The following is a 22,360-nucleotide window of genomic DNA, read 5'->3' as shown; positions in this document are numbered from 1 at the left end:
AATATTCCAATGTTATGAAGACACCGTTTCCATATAAATCGCCCCATTTCTGCTGGCCTCCAGTGTTAATTAGTGTCAGAGTGGTGGGTTCATGCTTAATGTGCAAAGGGAATGATGGCTCAGAGGGCCTATAGCTAGGCTGGGCCCACTTTTCCATTCAGTCTATTGCAAGCTCTGATAGTGTGCTCAGCTGTCAATAGATCGTGCTGGGTGCAGGGAGAAACATTTAAAAGGGTGGTTGAAAAAAGGCGTGCTTCCCACTTTTGCTTCCATTGGGAATTCTGCTTGCAGCCAAAGCTGCATGCAAACTTGGTATGAAACTAGAACTTTACTCAGAAAGTGTGGTTTCATTGATTTGGTGTAAATCCTTTAACTAGTGTTAGTGATAAAAGCTTTAAAAAAGTTGCTGAGTGGAATTTATAAGGTCAATCCATCTATATCTGTCTCATGTAAATCGGTGTCAATTAAAATTGTGATTCTGAAAATTGTTTTTGCTTGGCTAGTGTATGTTTTATTTTAGGTTTTTTTTTTATTGTGAAATTTGCTCTGTGGAAAAGAAAATTCCCAAAGCAAATGGGCGGGTGGGACATACGATGAGAAGTGCCTGACTCCAAAAAAGTTCTGGAGGGCACTCAAGTGTGGAAAATAGCAATGACAATAGCAAAACAAGTCAGTTTGCCACAATTAAATCACGATTTATAAAAAATCACAGTAGTGTGGCAGCTACTCTATGCCTCTGAAAAAAATAAACATTATGTGCAAAAAGTCGCAAGTTTCATAAAATTTACTTTTTTTTTTTTTAAATGCAGAAATATTTACAATTAAAATAAAATGAATAAGAAAAGTAAAAACTATGGGTCATGAACCACCATTGCGCTTAGTTAAAAGACCTGGGCTGTGGGTGTAAGAGGTTGGGCAAAGTCCTGCCAACCTCTGCTGCATATAGTCCAACGATATTTAGCCAAAACCTGGATTCAAGGGGTTAAACTTGTGCTGTGTGATAAACTCCCCTTGAAGAAACCAAGGACTATTAGGAGTTGTTTCTCTGTGTAAAGTAGTTGCTACATACGATCTGTAAGGCAGTAAAACGTGTTTTTTCACGTCGGTTTTGCTGTACTGTGGTAATAAATTCAAATTTGACCATTGTACTGCAGTAATATATGTGTGAGTGGGTGTTTCTTGGTACAGGTGCTCCAAATAAAACAATATTAGGCAACATTCATTTTCCCTGCCATAGTATACACACACACACACACATTGTAAAAGGGATTTGTCTTTAATTTGTTTTATCATCAGAAAAACTTTTTCATGTCTTTTCCTACTGAGACGGTGGACGTGTTCACAATAACTCCTCACCTTGCTTAGATTTAAAGGGGATCTTTTGTCCAAGTCATATTCCCAACCCCAAGGATCTTTCCTCCAAGTTTGTGTCCAGAGAGAAAATGAGTAGGGAGGAAATCAGTAGGGAACCATCATCGCAACCATGTCCCTGCTTTGTCTTGACGGTTGTTTGAGCATATATTCCGAGCTGCTTGACGCCATCCAGGGCACTGGACTGAGCAGTCACGTAGGCACACTCTGCAATACCCCCACTACCATGGAAACTTGTTTTTTTATCCCCAGAACCACATATACGAAAGGCCTGCGTTGGGTGGTTGGAGACATTTTTGGAAGGCATTTCCCCTTTAAATAAGGATAATCTTTTTAGATTAGCTATCAAGGTTTTTTTTTTTTTTTAAATGAGTTTTCTGTACAGTTACATATTTTTGGATTGTAACTTTAAGAGATAATCCACAGAGGTGCTCATAACTGCTTTTATTATGGTAAAGCCATTATAAAAAGAACGCTCTTCCCTGTTGTCCACCTTTGGTATCATCCCATGTTCCCGAGGTTCCACGGATGAAATGCAGATCATTTAATCCGTCGGCTGGAAGGAGCCACTGAGCTCACTTAGTCTTCTCTGCAGTCTGCATCATAGGGAAACTTGTGCCTCTGATCGTGCTTCGCTGCCTCACGAGATCTCACCCTTCAGATCAATGTAGAATTTCTATCTTCCCAGTAAATGTTGCTCCCATTTGTAAGGCACATCGCCCTCAATATTGAATTTCCCAGTTCTTTTCAATGAATACATTTTTTGTAAGTCAGTGAAACATAAAATGTACATACTGTAGAGGCGACCACGTTACGATCAAGGTACAGATAGGACTTATTTAAGACAAGATTTCAGTTAATTGGTGGTCGAGATATTTTATTCATTCTTAAGCTGTAGGTGCCTTTGTCCCTCCTATTTTATGCGTTCTATAGCATACACACCAGTAAGTCAAAACGGCATATATGCTACTGAGTTTACTGTCCAGGTGAAATCTGGATGAATGGGCTGTCATGTCATGTAAGAAATACTTTTCCTTTAGATTTACAAATTTAGGGAAAAAAATCAGACCTCCTTGTTTTGATCTCTATATTGATGTATGCGACAATGGAGAATCTCAACAGAGGAGTTAAAAGAACAAAAAAGCATAGAGTTTGTAGTGTGTAGGTTATTATGTTTTTTATTTTTCCAGTTTGTAGTGCAGTTACTGAATTAGCACGTAGAAGTGACAGGTGAATTCTCTGTCCCCTCTGTATTATAAAATTCAACTTGACCAGGACAAAAATTGGGAAATATATCTCGCTATGGCAAAGTTGTGATATCTGTTTTAATATTAACATATGAAAATGTTTTTTAAAATCTGAAAGTAAAAGTGCTGCAGTCTAAAGGTGGAGTGCATTTGCTGGTTTAAAAAAAAAAAAAAGAAAACACAGTGAAAAATGACGCAGTTGTGAATAGGGGATGCGTTGCCATTAGTGCTGTTCATGCCACCACCAGTCCTCAAGCAAACTTTACCAAGATACATATAAAGGGCCAGATTTAATAGTAAATAATGGTGAACGTCGCTGTGCCAAATTTGGCAGCGTCGTGCACCGGCATTTTCAAAACGCAGGGATGCGCCATATTTCCTAGAATACGGCGCCCCCCTGTGTTTCCCCCTGCGCCTGTGTTAAATTTGCTGCCGTGTGCCAGCACAGCAACCCTTGCACCATAGAGCAAGGAGGGCTGCGTTGAGGAGGAGATTGTTTTTGTGCAGAAAGGAACACCTTCCTGCACAAAAACAATCTTAAATGGCAATTTGCTCTTTCTGTGTGTGTTGCAGAATGCAGCACACATAGAAAGAGCAAAAAACGAGGAGAAATGAAAGCATTTCTCCTTGTAGTGGCACTCTAACGGTGTTTGAAAACTTGTAAATCTGAGGCAATATCAAAATGCAATGGGTGTTGCTGTGGCACGCCCACAGCAACACCCATTGCACGCCCCTTCCATGCAAAGTGCTGTGTGTGAAGGGGCCATATTTACAAAGTGGCCTTAAGCCACAAAGAATGGCTTAACATCACCTTGCAAATACGGGTGCAGGGTTTTGCGCCACCGGAGCATCACAAAAAGGGACACTCCGGTGCCGCTAGGGGCTTTGCCCCAAAGCATTTTCTTTCCTGCATACTTCTAAACTCACTGTGTTTTGGTGGGTGGCACATACCATTCTCCTGGTTCACCCTGACACCTGCAAACTCGTTCCCTTTCGCCCGCCATACGGACCAGTCGAATAGCATCTAGTTGCAACACTATAAACTCTGCATGGACAGTGGCAGATTCAGGCAGATCCAGAACGCAGTAGATACCGCAAACGGAGTAATGTCTGAGCAGGATTTACTCTTGACTTTCGGCACAGAACTTCAAAACACGAGAGACAGTGAGAATAGAGGTGGCATTTCAGATGTATACATTTAACTGTTCAGGAAGCCAAAGTTTAAAGGAGTCACACAATGTACCAAAGCTGGGATTCAAATCCAGATCTGCTGGTGCCCAAGCCAGCAGCCCAATCCAGTGGGCTGGAACTCCATTACGCATCGTTCCCTTTGAGGTTTTAAAATGCACCAGTGACTATTATTGGGAAAACTGATGTGATCTCCGATATTTACCACTCACACCAGGTAAATATATGAATTATACTGAAGCTTGAACGTTATAGGAGGTTTCAAATATTTACCATTATTTAGGCATATTGGCATGTGATGTAATTGAGTTAAATGGCATGTGATGTCACTTTCTGTAACTGCACTGGGGTGAACGGTCTAGTGGCCTGGCTCTCACACTTCCAGCTGGTCTGTACTGTTGATAGGTATGTACATGTGCAAGAGCATCTCAGAATTTTCTTACACAAATATTTTTGAGTCAGTCTCATTTCTTGCTTTTGCACCAGTCTGAACTTTGCACTTTGCTTCTGTGGTTCCCGTGTAAATATAGTCCGGTCTATTTTTAGAGATAAAAATCTACAAGAAAACTAATGTTGCACCACACTTCTTTCAGCCCAAGCAGAGAGTCGTTAGTGAAAACATAAACTTTTCATATAGTCACTGTTAGCTATGTTAAACTTTGATAATTAAGGGCCATATGTACGAACACATTTTCCCATAGACACAGAATGGGTAAAACCCTTTGCTATATCTGGCCCTAAGTCAAAAAACCACTTTCCTGACAACATTAAGACAGCCTTTGTGAGACCACGAGTAGATCGAGACCCAGACAATAAAATAAATGTTCTTATGTAGCGCTGCGAAACAGAAATTGTGCCTTGAGGCATGCTTTTAATATGAACAGTCTCAGATTTATCTTACATTCTTTTTGCCCCTTTATAGATATTCCAAACTTTCAGACCCTGCAAACTGGTTTAAAATTGATCCAGCGACCGGAGTGATCACAACCATGGCTGTTTTGGACAGAGAGTCGTTGTATGTGAAAAACAACATGTACAATGCAACATTCCTCGCTTCTGACAATGGTGTGTCCTAAGTATTAAATTATTTGGTTGAATTTTTAAAATTGTGAAGTCTGTTCATGTATTAATGAGCCTTTTCGCTTATTTGTCAACTGATCTCTTTAGTAAGAACACTTCCATCTCACTTGAATTATGGAGAAGTGTCCGGTGCCCTGAGAGATAGCTAACATAATAACTGGATGCATATCTGTCTCCACAGTTCAGTGTAGTTTTGAGCTATAGAAAGAGCACCAGCTGTAGGGATGAAGGGTCAGTTGCTCTAGTCTGTCATTTGCTGTGTTTATTATAAATTCTTCATTTGATGGAACATCTAGTCGAAAGTCCATTGTATTTGGTCGGGGAAGTATGGGACTCATTTTCCATTTGGCAATACCGCAGTTTTTTCCAATGTTCTAATTTAGTATAGCTTGAATTTTTAAAATGTTATTATGTAGAGGGTGCTCTTTGCAATTTATTAAGTAGGCGCTGGGAAATGTGCCTGTTTACACACTCTCCAGAACACTTAACAGAAGTATGCACATGATGCCACACGCACCTCACCTAGCATCTCCCACCTTGGACAAGCTACATCTAACATCCATCCAACCACACACTCCAGAAGAGCAGCAAGCAGACCATTTAAATCTTAGCCTTATCAAGATGTATGAAGCACTGTGCAAATGCTGCAGTACAATATCCATTCTTATTGTTTCAGCCCCATCACCTATTGGAAGACGCGCGCAAGTACAGAAGCTAGTACAGCACATATTACTGTGAATTGTTAAAATGTAGTTTCTCTGGCATTTCTTCCAGGTGTTCCACCAATGAGCGGAACGGGAACGCTGCAGATATTCTTACTTGACATTAATGATAATGCTCCCGAAGTGTACCCGCAAGAGGCTGAGATTTGTGAAAGACCAAACCCCAACGCCATCAACATCACTGCTCTGGATGCTGACATCAACCCCAATGCTGGGCCATTTGCTTTTGAACTCCCGTACCGGCCTACAGACATTAGGAGGAATTGGACAATCACGCGACTCAGTGGTAAAATTAATACAATTTCTTTAATTAACCATCTACACTACATTTTTAATTCGCAGTATATACAATGTGAAATTCTGATCTCACTCTTGAAACTGACATTGTAGCTAAAAGATATAATGAATACTACAGGAAGCAAAATAGTGTTATAAAACTACATTCAGTCAAGAATAGCATGCTAAAAGTTCAACAAAGGATGAATATTCGGGGTTTTTTACTTGCATTTATCGAACCAATGTAAAATGGCGATTGTTTTGTTTCACAAACCAGCTGACACGGTCCTTTGGCTATGTGCCATTTCAACTGCTTCCTAATATTGTGAAATGCTCTGTTATAAAAGCGCTACAAGTATAATTCTTAAGTCCTGCTCCACATTTTCACGCTCTTCGGGTGTCTTAGAATGAATGGATGGAGGGATGGAACCACAAACAGAAAACTGATGAAGATATCATGCTCTCTACGTATCAAGCAAAGATGAATGCTGAATACACTGAAATTGAGACCCTGACATAGGCTTGCACCTTTGCCCAGCTGATCCACCAGCACTTTTTATCTTGTGTGCTGTGGTGGGTCCTAGTGTAAAGTATCTTCCAGAGCAAAGTTAGAATACTGTTTCATGGTCACTCTCATGGTCATGCTCACTTTGTAGGCCTGGTCCCTGAATTCATTACTAACTCTAGTTGGAGGAGCACAGTGTCACCCACTGTGCTCTAGACAAAGTTTTGAGTGAAGCAAAGAGAGAGAATGCAAGATGGGACCACATTCAACGATGACACATAGGCATTTGCCATTGGTGAAAACTGTGATGACTGATGGTCAACGATTGAAAGGTGCTGATATATGAAAATCTCAATTTTTGACCCTCATTATACTAATTTGTTCGTGGGGAAAATGAGTGGAAAGGACAATTTGCATTGAAGATACCTTTTCTGTACAATACAGTGCAGCTCTGCGTTCTAGTCATTTGTATCCTCAAGTGAAGCCTCTCTTGGACGTCTGTGTGGAGCAGCATATTTCGTGGATCACTTTTTAGCATTTATTCCAAGCCCAATGCTTTTAAGGGGTGGAGGCAGTACTGGCATTAAGACTCTCAGACGAGAGAATTAAAAGGCGAAGTAGAGAGAATGAAAAAAATACCTGAAGCAAAGAAGAACCACAGAGCTTGAATGTTCCAAAGTAACACGACTTTAATACAGTGTTATACTTTTTCAGGAAAATAACTTTACATTCCTCAGACGTTCCCCTGAAAGGGCAAGATGAGAGCAAATGGGAAGAATGTCATTAATAAAACGTGTATGCAGCTTTTCAGTGCTGGTCAGTGAGTAAACGAATCATATATAGTACTAGCTGCAAGAAGATCAAAACCAATTGATCTGGTGAAGTGTTGCACTACCTTAATGCTGAGTTTTAAATATTGTGCTACCAAAATATATCAAAGGCAGATTACCGACTACCTGTATATTGTGAAGTTAAGAATATATAAGTAAACAGAGCTTTATTATACTTAGCTCCATATGCATGATGTATGTGCATGAAGGTAAGTGTACATACTTACCTATGTACACTTACCTTCATAATATGTAAACCCTTACCTTCACAATATTTAAGGGAGTTGATATTTAGGTTACGATATTGTCGTAGCACAACATTTCTGTGCCCAGTAATCTGACACAGAACCGGTGAAGTTGCATGAAGTTTAATTTGGTGGTAAGCCTTACCTTTTGACAAGAGAAGTAGAAAACATCAAATTACTAATAGAAAATGGAAAGTTCTCCATGTTAGGGGTACCGGAAATGGAAGAGGGGACAATGAAAACAGCGTAGTGTATGCAAAGCAATTTCCGTCTGCTAATCCTTGGTCAATAGACAAGGAGTGATGAGAGATTAGTACTGATTAAGGAAATCCTGGGTCCCTCCACTTAAGTGTGCAAGTGTGGACGCAGCAAACTACCATTTTTGTGTTAGCAAATAATCATCTGTCCCTCCACTACCAACTGCACACTCAAAAGAGCACCTCCGGCCCCCCAACACATAAACACCACTACCCAATGAATGCAATATTAGAATTTGTGGTTGTTAGAATCTATGGGCACCGGGGTGAAAGTGCACGCCACCGGGTATGTTAGATGTTATGTCATGAAATATGATTGATGAAGTAGGGGCAACAAAGACTAAGGCCCGTATTTATACTTTTTTTAGCGCCGCATTTTCACCGCTTTTTGACGCAAAACGGCACAAACCTACAAAATACAATGGTATTTTGCAAGTTTGCGCCGTTTTTGCGTCAAAAAACGACGCAAATGCGGCGCAAAAAAAGTATAAATACGGGCCTAAGTTCTTTTAAGAGGGAAAACACTAGGTGAAATGAGGCATTGTTTTTAGAAAGTGGGCAAGAAGCAGATGTTTTGAAAATTACGCTGGGTTGAAGAATTTGCGTTCTGGGACATTGGCCGAAGTTAGATAGGAAGCACAAATAAGGACATGTGCTATCTACTCTAGTTCCAAACAAGCATGACATTAAAAAAAATAAAGGAATGCTCAAGAAGATGCTATCTTTTTTGAGCCATCTATACAGTTTTGGGAGAATTAATTGAGGGTCTCACAGATTGTGCATTTAGCCTTCTGCCAAAGTCAGACTGGGGAATCTCTGGCTGCACATGGGGGAATCCTTGCTAAGTTTGCTGTGGAGTTGTACTGTGAGACTGCTGCTCTGTCAATGTGTAACAGGCACTGTGTTATGGAAGCATGTGGTAAAAAAGTGTGTGGGGAGTATTTACTGTCTCAGGGCAGCATTTACTGTATTATATCGCCATGCACTGAGGGTGGTGTAGTAGGGGTTCCCTGCACCCATTGCACTTCAGAAACGAAAGTCCTTCCTTTGTTTTCACTGGGACTATTTTTGTAGGAAAACAGAATTTTATATATTTTAGACGGATGAAACCGACAATTTTGCATCAGACATATTAATTATGGAAATATTGGACTATAAGAATCATGTAGCGAAAATGTTGATCAAAGATCATGAAGCGAATAGAATCTAGTACTCCTAACCACTTACATAGAAGATATATATGTGTATCTACACATACACACACACAGAGTTCAATACAGTATTTTTGTAGCTTGATATTTAAAACTCGTTAAAACTTGATACTCCAGTACATCCCTTAAGGTACTGTATATTAGAGGGAGTGTTGGTGAATGACCAGCTATTTTTAACTGAACAGCTTTGATAGGAGACTACTCATTATAAGAAATATATTTCCTTCAGTATTGGTCTCAGTGAGGTGTTCCATTGAACAAAGTATCTCAATGACTTTTGAAGTCATAGTTATTTAACTTTTATTATATGATGTTATGTTAGGCCAATTTGTATTGCACAACTTATTACCAATCAAGGGAGCATATTTACAAGCCCCATCTGTCGCCGGTGCGTCACTATTTCTGATGCACCTGCTGCCCACAATGCAGACCTATACGTACGAGGCCACGCAAAGCCACTTTGCGTGGCTTTTAATGGGCCGGTAGATTTGTAAGTAAGACAAGGCATCGCAAGTCACAGCGTTTACTTACTCTGCAACAGGGGGGTGCTCGAAGGGTGTTACTGTGGGTTTTCCCAAGCAACATCCATTGGTTTTGGCACATCCTCACGTTTACAAGCATTGTAAACCTGGCAATGCGTCAAAATCTTACGCCTCCCCAGATAAGGCGCAACAAGGAGAAGTACCTTTATTTTTTCCATTTCTATGTGTGCTACGTTCTGCAACACACATAGAAAGAGGAAAAAGCCTCCATTGATTCTTTTTGTTTAAGAAGGTGTTCCTTTCTGCACAGCAACAATCCTGTCTGTGCCACGAGCATCCTTACGCTATGATGCTAAGGTGCCTGTGTCGGCACTAGGTAGCCCATTGTGCACCAGCGCAGTGGGAGATGACAGAAATGCGCCATCTGCTATATGTACATTGTATTCCTGCCCTTTCCCTGTGCCGCAGGACAGGGCAGCCAAAAGACTTGTGGTGCCCTGCACCACATCGTTGTAAACATGCCCCAGGATATCCAGGCACTGGAGCAGGAACAGCCAGGCCTTCAGTGTCTTGTGGATGTTGGGTAGCAAAGGGGTGGTCCAGATTTGTTGAAGTCGATCATTGAGGTACGCAAGTCTGGTGTTGTGGAAAGCTTTGTAGGCGTGGACAAGCATTTTCAATTGTCATTCTTTCTGTAAGGCAGGGATTGATGTGAGCACTTTTGGGAATGTCTAAGATAAGTCAGGTGGCTGTGTTTGGATGGTCTATAGTCTTTGAGGGAGTAGGTTGGAGATGTCAGCATAGAGCACATTGCAGTTGTCCAGTCTGCTGGTTATGAGGGTGTCTTGTGTGCGTGGGGTCCATTTGAAAATCTTGCGGAGCATTCTGAGTTGGAGGAAGCACAATGAGGTCACTGCATTCACCTGTTTAGTCTTTGTGAGTTTGTCGTTCAGGGCGATACCGAGGAGCCTACCATGGTCTGGAGGGTGCGCCTTGGTCCCATTTCAGCTGGCCACCTTAAGGAGTCCCATGGAAAACTCTTTTTCCGAAGATCAGGATCTCAGCTTTGTCCCTGTTAAGTTTTATCCAGTTGGCCACGTTGGTCGTGCAGGTAGTGAAATTGGTCCTGGTGATGCTGTTCTTGTCAGTGAAGGAGAGGATGAGGTGTGTGTCGCCTGTGAAGGAGATAATGTTGATGTCAAGCGCTCTTATGATGCTGATGAGGGGTGCCATGTACTTGTTGAAAAGGATTGGACTGAGGGAGGATTCTTCGGGGACTCTGCAAACTAGCTTATTGGGTTCTGAGGTGTATGGGGGAAGTCTGACTCGTTATGTTCTGTCAGAGAGGAAAGAGGTGATCCATCTCAGGGTGGGTTTTTGAACTCTTGAGTTGTGAATTTTTTAGATGAGTGTGATGTAGGATACAGTGTCAAAAGCCACTGAGAGTGTGAGGAGGATGAGAGCAGCGGTTTCCCCTCTGTCCATGATGGTCCGTATGTCATCTGTTGTTGCCAGGAAGGCAGTTTCCATGCTGTGGTTGCTGCGGAACCCTGACTGAGTGATGTTGAGGAGGTGGTGCTGCTCCATGTGGGAGAAGAGTTGCCTGTTGATCTCTTTCTCCATAACTTTGGATGGTGAAGGTAGGAGCAAGATGGATCTGTATTTGCTGAGTCCTTCCAAGTCTGCCGAAGGTTTCTTCTGAAGAGTTGTCACCTTTGCATGTTTCCAGTTATCTGGTAAGGTTCTGTTTAGGACGGAGATGTTGATGATTGTGCTGAGGTTGGCTGAGATTAGTGTTCCTCCCACGGTGTACATGTGGTGAGGGCATGGGTCACTGAGGGGCCCTGAATAGATGGTCTTCAGAATTCCAGTGGAATCTTCTGTCGCAAGGAGGTTCCAGTTTACTAGTTGATCATCGTTCTTATTGGTGGTGAGCAGATGCCCGATAATGTCCTCAGATCTTGGTTGCAGTTTGAAATTACTGTAGATCTTGAGTATTTTATTGTGGAAGAAGTTGGAGAGGTTGTTGCAGAGGTCCTGTGAAGGGGTGATGGTGTTGGTGGCTGCAGTTGGGTTGAAAAATTGTCTGAAAATGTTGAAAAGTTATTTGCCGGAGTTGGAGCAGGATTCCAATCTTAATACGAGGGCTGCTTTTCTGGCTTCTTTTTTAACTATTTAACTTTTTAGTGGCTTGCAGTGTTTTCTGTGAGTTCTTTTGTATTATTTAATCCCATTTAATGTAACACATGTGATGTACATTGACTTTTGAGTGGCAGTACCGAACTCTACTGCCTGTTGCCCTCAGCTTCGGTATTCCGCTTTGATTCATAAATTAACTTAGTTCAGCATGTAATTTGTTCTTATATATCCATTCTATCAATCCCTGGTATTTACATGTTTTGATGATCTTGCCTATGTTTTGGTGTGATTAGTGTGTGCAGAAAGTATGGCCGAATCTCACTCATGTTGCTTAGTATTACATAAGAACTATTTTATTTTACCTAGCCATAAATCAAGTGAAAAATGTTAGTATCAGTACTAATATTAATCACAATGATTTATGAATGTTGACTTCATTTGTAAAACAAATCTTTGTACTTGTTTTAAAATTATCTTCATTTTCTATTTACTTATCTTCCTTATTGCCCCTTTCACTTTGTACTACATAATTCGTTCCCCATTAATATGGCACATTCCTGGCCATTTTCGAAAAACATAACAAAAAGAGATGTTTTACTTTATAACATACTAATAATTAGAACATTGCTCTGTGTTAAAAGTCTCTGACAAATGAATCTCAAAAGTATAAGAATAAGCTAAGGTAAATATATGGTTGTGAAGTCTTTTTTTTAAATTGGAAAATCAAGTTCTGACTGCAACGTCATGTGGTCAAATTGAAGTTATCGCTATTTTCACTATGAGCAGTAATTTGGTCTTCATATTTCACTGCCTCTGTCCAGTGAAAACCTGTAGCACAAGCATGATCTGTCTCTGAACCCCTAACTTGTTGTCTTCTTCTCTAGGAGACCATGCACAGCTCACTCTAAAGAGCGGATCCCTGGAGAGCGGCCTTTACAATGTTGAGATCATTATCACTGATTCTGGAAACCCTCCCATGTCCAACACTTCAATCCTCAGAGTTAAGGTTTGCTCCTGTGACACCAATGGCGACTGCAGCGGAGTGGCCCCGATTGTGGGTGCGGGCTTGGGAACTGGTGCCATCATTGCGATCCTCCTCTGCATTATTATCCTTCTGAGTAAGCATTCATTTTATTTTAATGTTTTCTCTTTAGTTTTGTTTGTGCTGCCCAATGTTCCTTAAAACCAGTTTGTGTTTATCATTACAAGTGTTATCAATGTAGTTGCAACTATTCTTTGAACCACTGAGGTAAACCTGCCCTAGTATTGGTGCTTCCTTCCACTGGCACAATTACCAGATAGTAGGACCCTTTTGTGTGCTATTCTTTCATCTCATCTCATCAATTGCAACAGCATGTACTTCCCAAGTAATTTTTTATCCCATGTGGATGAAAGTTTTCACCATACCCTTGCATAATTGGAATCACTCTTATCATGTGCAAAAGCCCAAATCCTTGGCTTAACATGTCTACTGGTCTCATGCACTATTCAGAACGTCTGCTGAATGGGGAATCAGTTGCAAATATGTGAGTTTCCACTGTTATCTAGGAATGTGAGCCAAACAAGCAGCATTATTGGAAATTGCCAGCAATATGCATGTACTCCTAAAGCAATATGGCTAGAAATGTAAAGAATCACTTCTGCCTGTGGAAGCCTATTCTAAGTAATCATTAATGAGACTTTGTCATGACAACCTTAATGAATGGTGCAGTAGGCAATTTAATGGCACTTAAGTATTGTGAGACTGTTAGAAATCGGGTCTCTAGTTGGCAGGGGTTTGCACTCTGTCCAAGTAGGGACCACAATCCTAGTCAGGGCAAGCAAGATACACACTAAAAGTTTACTTCTGCTTACCAACTGGTAGCTTGGCCCAGAGTAGCCAGGCTAAAGTAAAGAGGCAATGTGTAAAGTTTTTGTGCGCACACACAGTAGCAGTAGGATTCCATACCAGTTTAGAAAAATAGCTAATATTTATCTGAGTCAAACAAGGACAAATCTCCAACATACACAAGGCAAGTTATGCATTTTCAAAGATTAAATCAAAATGCAGTGCTAAGAAGACAAAAGCTCCAACCACAACTATCTGGTCACGCTGGACTGGGGAAAATTCAAAAGTGCAGTCCGACTGTGATAGAGAGCAGGCCGGGTACAGGAGTCATGTATACCCTCTGAAAGTACCTTTGTTGCGTCGATGCTCAGGGACAATGCATTGATCCAGAGGAGGGGATGCGTTGCGCTTGCAGGCAATGCATAGTTTCCTGATCGGGCCATGTCGGTGATGTATCTATGTCCAACAGCGATAAGTACTGGTTCAGAGGCGTCAGTGCTGTGTCAGCCAAGTCCGGGCTGCGTTGTAAGTCGGGGTCGTTGTGTTGTGCAGTCAGCGAGCAGAGTCCGCGAATTTGGTACAGGCAGCATTAAAGCATTGTTTCTGCAGCAGGATATATCGGTTTCAAGTGACTCACCTGTGTCATTGCATCACTTCTTGTGCTGCAGCACCACACTGCCCTCCAAGGGCCCAGGACTGGATTTGGCACCACTTGGCAGAGGAGGACTCACTGCAGAGGAGCCCAAGTGCTGGTAGCAAGATGCAGGTGAAGTCTTTGATATCCGTGAGACTTCACAAACAGGAGGAAAGTTCAGACAGGCCCTTAGAGAAACTTTAGATTGCAGGCTGTAGAGAGTTAGACCCAATCCGCTGACTCCCAGGCAAGAAATAGCATGCAACACAGCAGAGCAAACGGCAAAGTGACAGTACCTCCTGACAATACCATGGTCCTTCTTCTTGTTAGAATGTCCTCAGTCCAGAAGTGTTCCAAATACATAGTGTCAGAGGTCCAGTACTTATACCCAAATGTGCCTTCGAAGTGTGTGTGGGGGGCTTTAAAGAGTGATTTTTATGTGCCCTGGTTCTGTTTTAGCCCAATCCAGTCTGCCAGGAGGTCTGTGGGGGGTTATCAGTCTTTTGTGTGGGGTCAGGCAACTGCCCTTTGAAGTGTAAATTAGAGCCCCTCCACCCTTCATTCCCAGGAAGGCCCAACAGTATGCAGATGGAATGTGGGGACAGCTGAGGGTCCTCTGTTTTATGGCTCTCTGGAAGGAATGCACAGATTTAGGTGACACTTAAACCTTAAACAGATCAGATGTAGATTGGAGGTAGGGTAAGGCACATAATGGTCAATGAAAATGCCAACTTTCTAAAAGTGGCATTTTCAGACCAGCAATTTAAAAACTACCTTTACAAAAAATGTGTTTTCAAATTGTGAGGCCAGAGACACCAAACTCCATTTTTCTAGCTTTTTCTAATTGGACATTACACTTAACATATGTCCTAAGATAATCCCCATACTAGTCCATGAGAGAGATAGTCCTTGCTATGTGAAATGAATTTAAGAGTTATTCAATACCAGGACATGTTAAACTTAAATGTACATGTGCAACTTTTTAAATACACTGTATCCCATCCTTGGGGGTAACCAGGGCCTTCGGGGTCCGAGGGTGGGCGACAGACCTCTATTGCCTTCTACACAAATGGTTTTCGAGTTGATATTGTTTCTGATATTTGTGAGGGGCAGTGGGTGGTGGGGTGACAGTGATGCCAGCTTGGCTTTCAGTTAAAAAGACAGTCATTGGACTTAGTTTAGTTAAGGGGTGGACTCTGAATTCCTTCATGACACCTGCCGGATGACTGGTGAAACCAGCCACACCCTCTTGGCTAACACCACAGGATGCAGGGTAGGTTGCATGACACCCAACATCTTAATGTCATGTCTTGGAATGTCAGTGGGTTGAGTAGTAAAGTGAAACGGGGCTTGGTTACACAATATATAGGACACCAACAGCCTGACATTGTCTAGCTTCAGGAGATGCATTTGAGGGGGATCCAATGTTGCTTCCTGGGCAGAGCTGCCTATACAGTACTGGCACATGTGGGGTACACCTCCAGCGCGAGGGGTGTGGCAATGCTTGTAAGAAACCCCCCTCCCCCTGTTTTTCATTTCCAGGACCTGGGTTGATGAGCAGGGTAGATATATGGGAGTCCAGGGTACCTGGGGCAGAGCGTCAATCATGCTGATTAGTGTTTATGCGCAACCCGGCCTTCGACAGCCAGTCTATGATCAGGTGATGGCGATCCTTTTGGAAACCACATCGGCCATTCATAAGTGGGGGGTGACTTTAATAATGTCTTGTCTTGCTCCCAGCTATGGATCGATCAAGGCTGGCTGTGGTTTCAATGGGGCCCACTCCTCTGGAAAGATTTATACACCCTCTGGGTCATGTGGCTTTCCCAACACCCCTTATGTAGAGACTACTTCTATTTTTCAGGAGTACATAAAGTCTTTTCTCGGCCTGACTATCTCTTTGTTCCTGTTGGCGAAGTGGCAAGGGTGATCCGGGCAGAGTATCTGGCGAGGGGCCTGTCAGACCACTCCCTACTCTGGTTTACTATGAAGGTATGGGCTGCCCGTGAATTTCTAGCTGAAAACTGAAAGCATGGGACCTAAAGATGTGGAAATTCTGAATAACATTACAGTAGACACACAGCTATATGTCCATGAAAACCAGGGGTTGGTGGACTCCGCAGTGGTCCTTAGGGAGGCCTGCAGTCGGTATTAAGAGACAAGGCACAGAACGCCATCTCCCAAAAGAAAAAAAGAGAAGTGATGGAAACTGAGGACCTGGAATTCCAAACTGTGGCCCTTGACACTTTCCCTCGGGCCCACATTGACCCCAGTGCATTGCGCTCCCTTTAAGTGCTCTGACGTATGTAGTGAGACCAGGCCACCAGGGAAACCCATATGCAATTGTTGGCAAGACAACACCCCATTTATGATGCTGGTGACAAGGCAGGCAAGTTGTTGGCCTGGCTCTGAAGGCAGGAAGAGGTGTCCCGATGGGTCCGCAGTATAGTGGATGACACTGGCACCCCCCCCACTCATCCGATGCGGCCATAGTCGATGCTTTTGCGGCTTACTCCTCCTCATTCTATTGGGCCTGTCCGTTGGCAGATGCTTCCCGGAGATTAGAGAATCTGGCCAGAGTGGAACTGTCAGTGCTGACCCCTGAATATCGGATAGACCTGAACACAACATTACTTTCGAGAAAGTGACAACGGCAATCGCCAAATTGAGATCGGGTAAAACGCCGGGACCTTATGGTCTCGCAGCAGAGTTTTTAAACGGTATTCAGGCCTCTTGGCCTCCCATCTGCTCAACCTTTTCAAGGAATCGTGAGATTGAGGCTCACTATCGCTTGACCTCTAAGGTGCCACAATCATTGTGATTCACTAACAGGGAAGTCTAAAACCGCATGTAGCTCATATCACCCCGTATCTTTGCTGACCATTGAGGTAAAGGTGCTGGCTACAATCCTGGCTGTACAACCTCTAACGGTCATTGTCCCGTTTGTAAACCACGATCAATCCGATTTCATGCCAGCCCTGCTCACGTGCCTCAGTCTTCGGCCACTACTCAATTGGATGTCGATGGTGGCCCAGAGAGCGCCTCCCACATCTTTTTGGCTCTAGAGGCGGAAAAAGTGCTTGACGCCTTACATTGGTCCTTTCTCCTCCAGACACTCAGCCTATTTGGATTCGGACCCTATTTTCAGTAGTGGATCTCCTTGCTGTATAAGTCCCCTACGGCGGCAGTCTGGGTAAATGAGGTTCTCTCGTCGAGCTTTCCCAGACAACGTGGCATGTGTCAAGGGTGTCCCCTGTCGTCCCTCTAGTTTGCCCTTATGATTGAGCTGCGCGCAGCAATGGTACACTCCCATCGGGACATCCGAGAATTCATACTCTTGGAGATTGACAGCACAGAAGAGAAAATCTCACTGTACGTCAATGACACCCTATTCTATGTTACCGAACCAGCGACCATCATACCACTGATCCTTTTAGCCTTTGAATCATTTGTGGAACACTCGGGCTACCTCATTATTTGGAATAAACCTGTACTCTGTTATCCCCTCACTCCCTCTCACAGGTCTCCCTCAGGAGCTGCAGGTAGTGGCTGACTGTAATGACAACCTTCCAAGACTAGGTGGAGAGATGGTGTGCGCTCCCCCTCACACTGATTGGTAGAGTAGCTATTTTTAAAATGATCATGGACCCAAAACTACTCTGCCATGCAAAACCCCTACTACCCAGTCCCGAGGCAGTTTTCACTGAGTTGGATAGTGCCCTCTGCTGTAGGGTGGCAAACACCTGAGGATAGCCCTCACCTCCCTCCAGCCTAATCCTTATAATGGGGTTATTGCGCTTCCACACGTTCGGTCCTATTATTGGGCGGTACATTTAGTGGCAGTGAATGAGTGGTTATTCACGCCCCAGGACCATTCAGTTTTTAGGCTACAGCGCAGTGAATTCACTGACCTCTCTTGTCTCCACTCCCTCTATGGGTGGTAAGGAAGTGAGACAACTGCTTCCAGCAACAGGAGTGGTAATAGAGGTCTGGCGAAGAGCCAGTGGGTATATAGGACGGGCTTGCAAATTGATAAAAGTGACGCCACTCTGGGAAGGGGCACAGCTGAAGGAAATTGGGAAACTTTGAGGGTTTGGCACTTGGGACCTGTTTGTAATCTCCAGGGTGGGAGGCCTCCTAGCAGAGGGTGAGTTGAGACCGTTCACGTCCCTCTGACAGACTTACTCGATGCACTCCAATCAGTTTCTGAAGTATGCCCAGTTGCGCCATGCTTGGAGAGCAGAAAAGATGCCACTTAAAGGGCGACTCCTACAAGAGGAGTTGTCCTCTAAAGCTATATCTGCTACTTTTAAAACTCTCAACAATTATATCGCGGATCGGTTACTTAAATTAAGAGAGATATGGGGTCTGGAGGTGGGCGACCTAGCAGATTTGGACTGGGAGGCGGCTTTAATGCACCCATGGGAGGTGGCGATAAAATCCCGCCTCTGCCTTATACAATTGAAAATCCTTCATCGGCTGTACTACGATAAGTAGCGGTTACACCGTATGGGTTGGTCGCCCTCCTCCAATTGCCTCTGGTGTAGTGAAGTGAGGCGCTCCTAGTTCCACACGCTCTCGAGTTGCCCAGATGTCCAGGACTATTGTGTGCACGTGGTGAGTGAAGTGACTCAGATGATAGGAGAGCTCTTTCCTCTTGATCCTAAGTATGTTCTCTTGGAAATACCAGGAGATGTAGATGTGTCTAGGGCTCAACTTTTGTTCTGCCTCTTAGGTCTGGTGGTGGCCAAGCATGATGTGTCTAGACATTGGGGGCACCTGGGGCCCCAACTTTGTCAGAGTGGAAGAAGGGGATAGACATGTGCATGGTGGCCGAAAGGGTAACTTACAAGATCATGGGGTGCTCATAGCAATTTCAAAATGTATGGGGTGGTTGGTTGAGATGCTGTGATATTCCCCATTCCCAGAGGGCTGCGCCTTCCCTAAATTCACTGTGGCATTGTGAGGGACTTGAGAGCTTTATTGTAACCATCATTGTGAATCTTAAACATTAAGTAGAGGTTTCTGTATTTACCCTTTTCTGAGACTCTGGGGTGGGTGTGGGTGTGTATGACGGTCTCCTTTTTTTTTGTTTCGCTAAAATTTTTGAAATTTGGTACATTGTTGGCACCTGATTTAATAGTTGTTGCAATGCCTGTGCAATGCTGTAAATGAAAAAACTAATAAAGATATTTAAAAAATAGCTTTTTACAAAGAATAATATGCCATGTCAGTGATTGCAACGGTCTTTGATTTCTGCAAATTTGCATAAGTTTGCTTCAGGGGCCCTATTACAGTAAAGACACACTGTCCCTGTTTGTCCAACTGCTCACTTTTATCTAGGTGCATCATGTGGGAACAGGACCACACACCCTATTACTAATAATGTGCTGTCTCTGGGCAGACATGTATGCGTCCTGCTCTGGGGGCAGCACTTTAGTGAAAGCTACACCAGCAGATTGAAGCAGCCAAGCCACCTTTCACAGCAGTACTTATGTTGCACTTTCAAGGGGGGGCAGATATCTCCCTGCAGATGGGTGCAGTGAGTGACAGCACCCGCCTGTAGGTAGTCTGGGTGTGCTCCATAATACCCTCTTTCCTGTCTGTAGAAGTGCACCCTTGGGGGGCAAACTGGCTGTATGTCAACTTTTTGTGGTGCATAACAGGGGGCCTCCTGACCTCTTTGCCACTGCGCTCACATCCATTATATGGCAGTGGCGCAGAGACAAAGTTGGTTCCCTCATTTGCATGTGGCCGCGCCCCCATGCAAATGAGGGAACACATCTTTAGGATAGCGCCGATGCCACATGGTCACCTGTGCTGCCTGTGTTCTGTAACACCAAAGTACCCTGTGTGTGCAGAAAGTTGGTGCATAAGTCCATTGCTCTCCCCTGGCACTACGGCTCTAGCAGATCAGTGATAGGATATAAATAGTCACTGTGGCACTATACTATAAAAACATACGAATCAGAAACCTTAACATTCAGCTGCCTGGCCTATTCTCCTGACATTTTGATCAATATATTGCCAATGTCTTTACTTCAAAGTGTTTATCTCTTTCCATCCCATATATTATTGTCCTCCATATATGCCTATGATTTCCCTTCTGAAAACGTATTGCCAGAAGTAACTATGCTCCTAAATTAGTTGAGGTGGGAAGGCATACCTCATTTTTTATTGGCTCGTAGACTTTTCAGGAACTGATGGCCTTGCTCTTGTTAAATTGGAACCAGCCTGCCAAAAATTTCCCTTCTAGGATTCTGAAATTAAAATCTTTGTATTTGAATGCCCGCTCTCCACTGTTTGTTACTCGCTTAAAGTTTGCATGAACTTCTATGTGACCTTTCCAGAGAACATTAAACGCAGCGTTGTCCTTGTGTTTTTTTTTACCTAAAACCGATTGGCAAGATCCGGGCCATTCCATGTAGCAACATTGCTGCAACTTCGGTAACTTCTTGAATTCACCATTGCCAACTCTGACTGATCCACAAAGCCGCATTGACTCTAAATATTCATTTGCCTTTAAATTAGTGGGGCGTAAAATGAGCACTGGGAGTGCTAATTTAAGTCATGGTCTCTGCCACAATTTTGGGCTCACTAGTGACGTGAATAGATTAGCTGAAGCAGCATTATTTTATCGGCTCAGAATGTGGTAAATGGTTGGGTGTCATGGCTCCTTAAAAGATTGTGTTGTTTTTGGCTGGAAATGGAGCCACATTTGTTGGCATCCCTAATGTCAGTACAGAACACAGCTGAACACAACATTAAACAAAGCAAAATAACAACACAAAAATAAATGGGGCACAACACATCAAAACGCAACACAACAACCACAATACAACCCCCTGACACATTTCAGAAATGCAGCATTAAAAAACAACAAATTGCCATAACTAAATGCAACACAAAAGAGTTCACATATTACGGCCTTCACAAATCTGCTTTCATAACACTGTAAAAAACGGTGTTTTGACAAAGCCTTACTTACAACCAAGGACATACAATAGCGCCAATGAAAAATGTTTTGTGAACCGCTGCCTGCTCTTCAGAGGCTTCCATCCTGTCACATATACTGTTACGTTGTGAAATTGTTGGCTGATTACTTGTACCTTTGAGTTTTTGTCTGGTGATATGGGCTTTCAATAAATGATGAAGCAAAGTTTTATTTTAAATTTACAGAAACAAGAGAATTGTAAATTCTTAATACAATATGTTGTAATTTCTGAAAGATGTGTTATTTATATTAACCACACGGTTAGGTGATGGACAGTCTAATGTCAATATTTACCAGATGATGAGTTCTTTTAGTTATGAAAATGGTTTACTGTAACAAAAGTCTGTGTTTGGCACAAATTGCTCTTCTATGGTTCTCGCATAAATACCTCTATTTTTCCTCTACCTTCTCTGTAGAACCTCTTCATTTTTTTTAAGGTTGATTATTCAAAAATTGCAATGCTCTTTCTGTTTCCTTCCTATCTCCGCTAGTCTTGGTGTTGATGTTTGTAGTATGGATGAAACGCCGCGACAAGGAGCGACAAGCCAAGCAGCTGCTCATTGACCCTGAGGATGACGTAAGGGATAACATTCTGAAGTATGATGAAGAGGGAGGCGGCGAAGAGGATCAGGCAAGTAATGTCTCTCTTGGTCCTTCATAGTGGGCAACATTCACTTCTGTAGCAAGGATATAAATGTCAGTGGACAACAAGTAAAAAAGTGTGAAATACTGAGCTGTCTGTGGAATCAGGTTTCATTGCACAAGTGTTTTAGTATCTATGGCCCAGGAGATCTTGTGCCACATGTTAATTCCTTTTGCATGGCTTTACATTCCTACTGTAATAAGGTATGGCAGAGAGGCTGTTCAGAGAGCATCTCTTCTAGTCCCTAAAAGCAGTGTCCCCGCATGTGTGTCTAGGGACTGAGAGTTAAACACTTGGGGCCATATTTATGACCAGGTTTGCATTGCTCTTGCGCCACACAGCTTGGTTCAAGAGCCACACAAGCCTTAAAGTGAAAGTTTTGAAGCCACAAAAACCCACTTTGTGTGGCTCTGAGTGGCTTCAAAAATCTGAAGTAGGGCTTCAAAAATCTGAAGTAAGGCAACGCAGCACACATCAATGTGTTGCTTTATTCTGCGCTAGGGAAGTGCTCCGTGGGTGTTTCCTGGATGTTTCCACGCAACTCCCATGGATTTTGACGCATCCTCAGATTTATAAGAACTTGAAAACCTGGGGATGCACCAAAATCTTATGCCAGCCCAGGGGAGGCATAATGAGGAGAAATATCTCTGTTTCTCCTAATTTCTTCCTCTTTCTATGTGTGCTAAATTTTGAAGCACATGTAGAAAG

At 43.0% G+C, this 22,360-nt stretch overlaps 1 protein-coding gene across 1 annotated transcript in view; it reads left to right on the top strand.

Moving 5' to 3' along the window:
• CDH2 (cadherin 2) overlaps window positions 1-22,360 on the top strand; it is a 276,482-nt gene that overhangs the window by 237,007 nt on the left and 17,115 nt on the right. The window contains exons 11-14 of the mRNA XM_069220067.1: window positions 4,729-4,871; window positions 5,661-5,894; window positions 12,438-12,671; window positions 21,501-21,640. Of these exons, the coding sequence (XP_069076168.1) occupies window positions 4,729-4,871; window positions 5,661-5,894; window positions 12,438-12,671; window positions 21,501-21,640 (751 nt within the window). The remainder of the gene's footprint in view (window positions 1-4,728; window positions 4,872-5,660; window positions 5,895-12,437; window positions 12,672-21,500; window positions 21,641-22,360) is intronic.

This window comes from Pleurodeles waltl, chromosome 2_2 (assembly GCF_031143425.1).
Source record: "Pleurodeles waltl isolate 20211129_DDA chromosome 2_2, aPleWal1.hap1.20221129, whole genome shotgun sequence".
In the NCBI taxonomy this organism is placed as follows: domain Eukaryota; kingdom Metazoa; phylum Chordata; class Amphibia; order Caudata; family Salamandridae; genus Pleurodeles; species Pleurodeles waltl.
The sequence above is the reverse complement of the archived record's forward strand: the minus strand, read 5'-3'. Positions and strand labels throughout refer to the sequence as shown.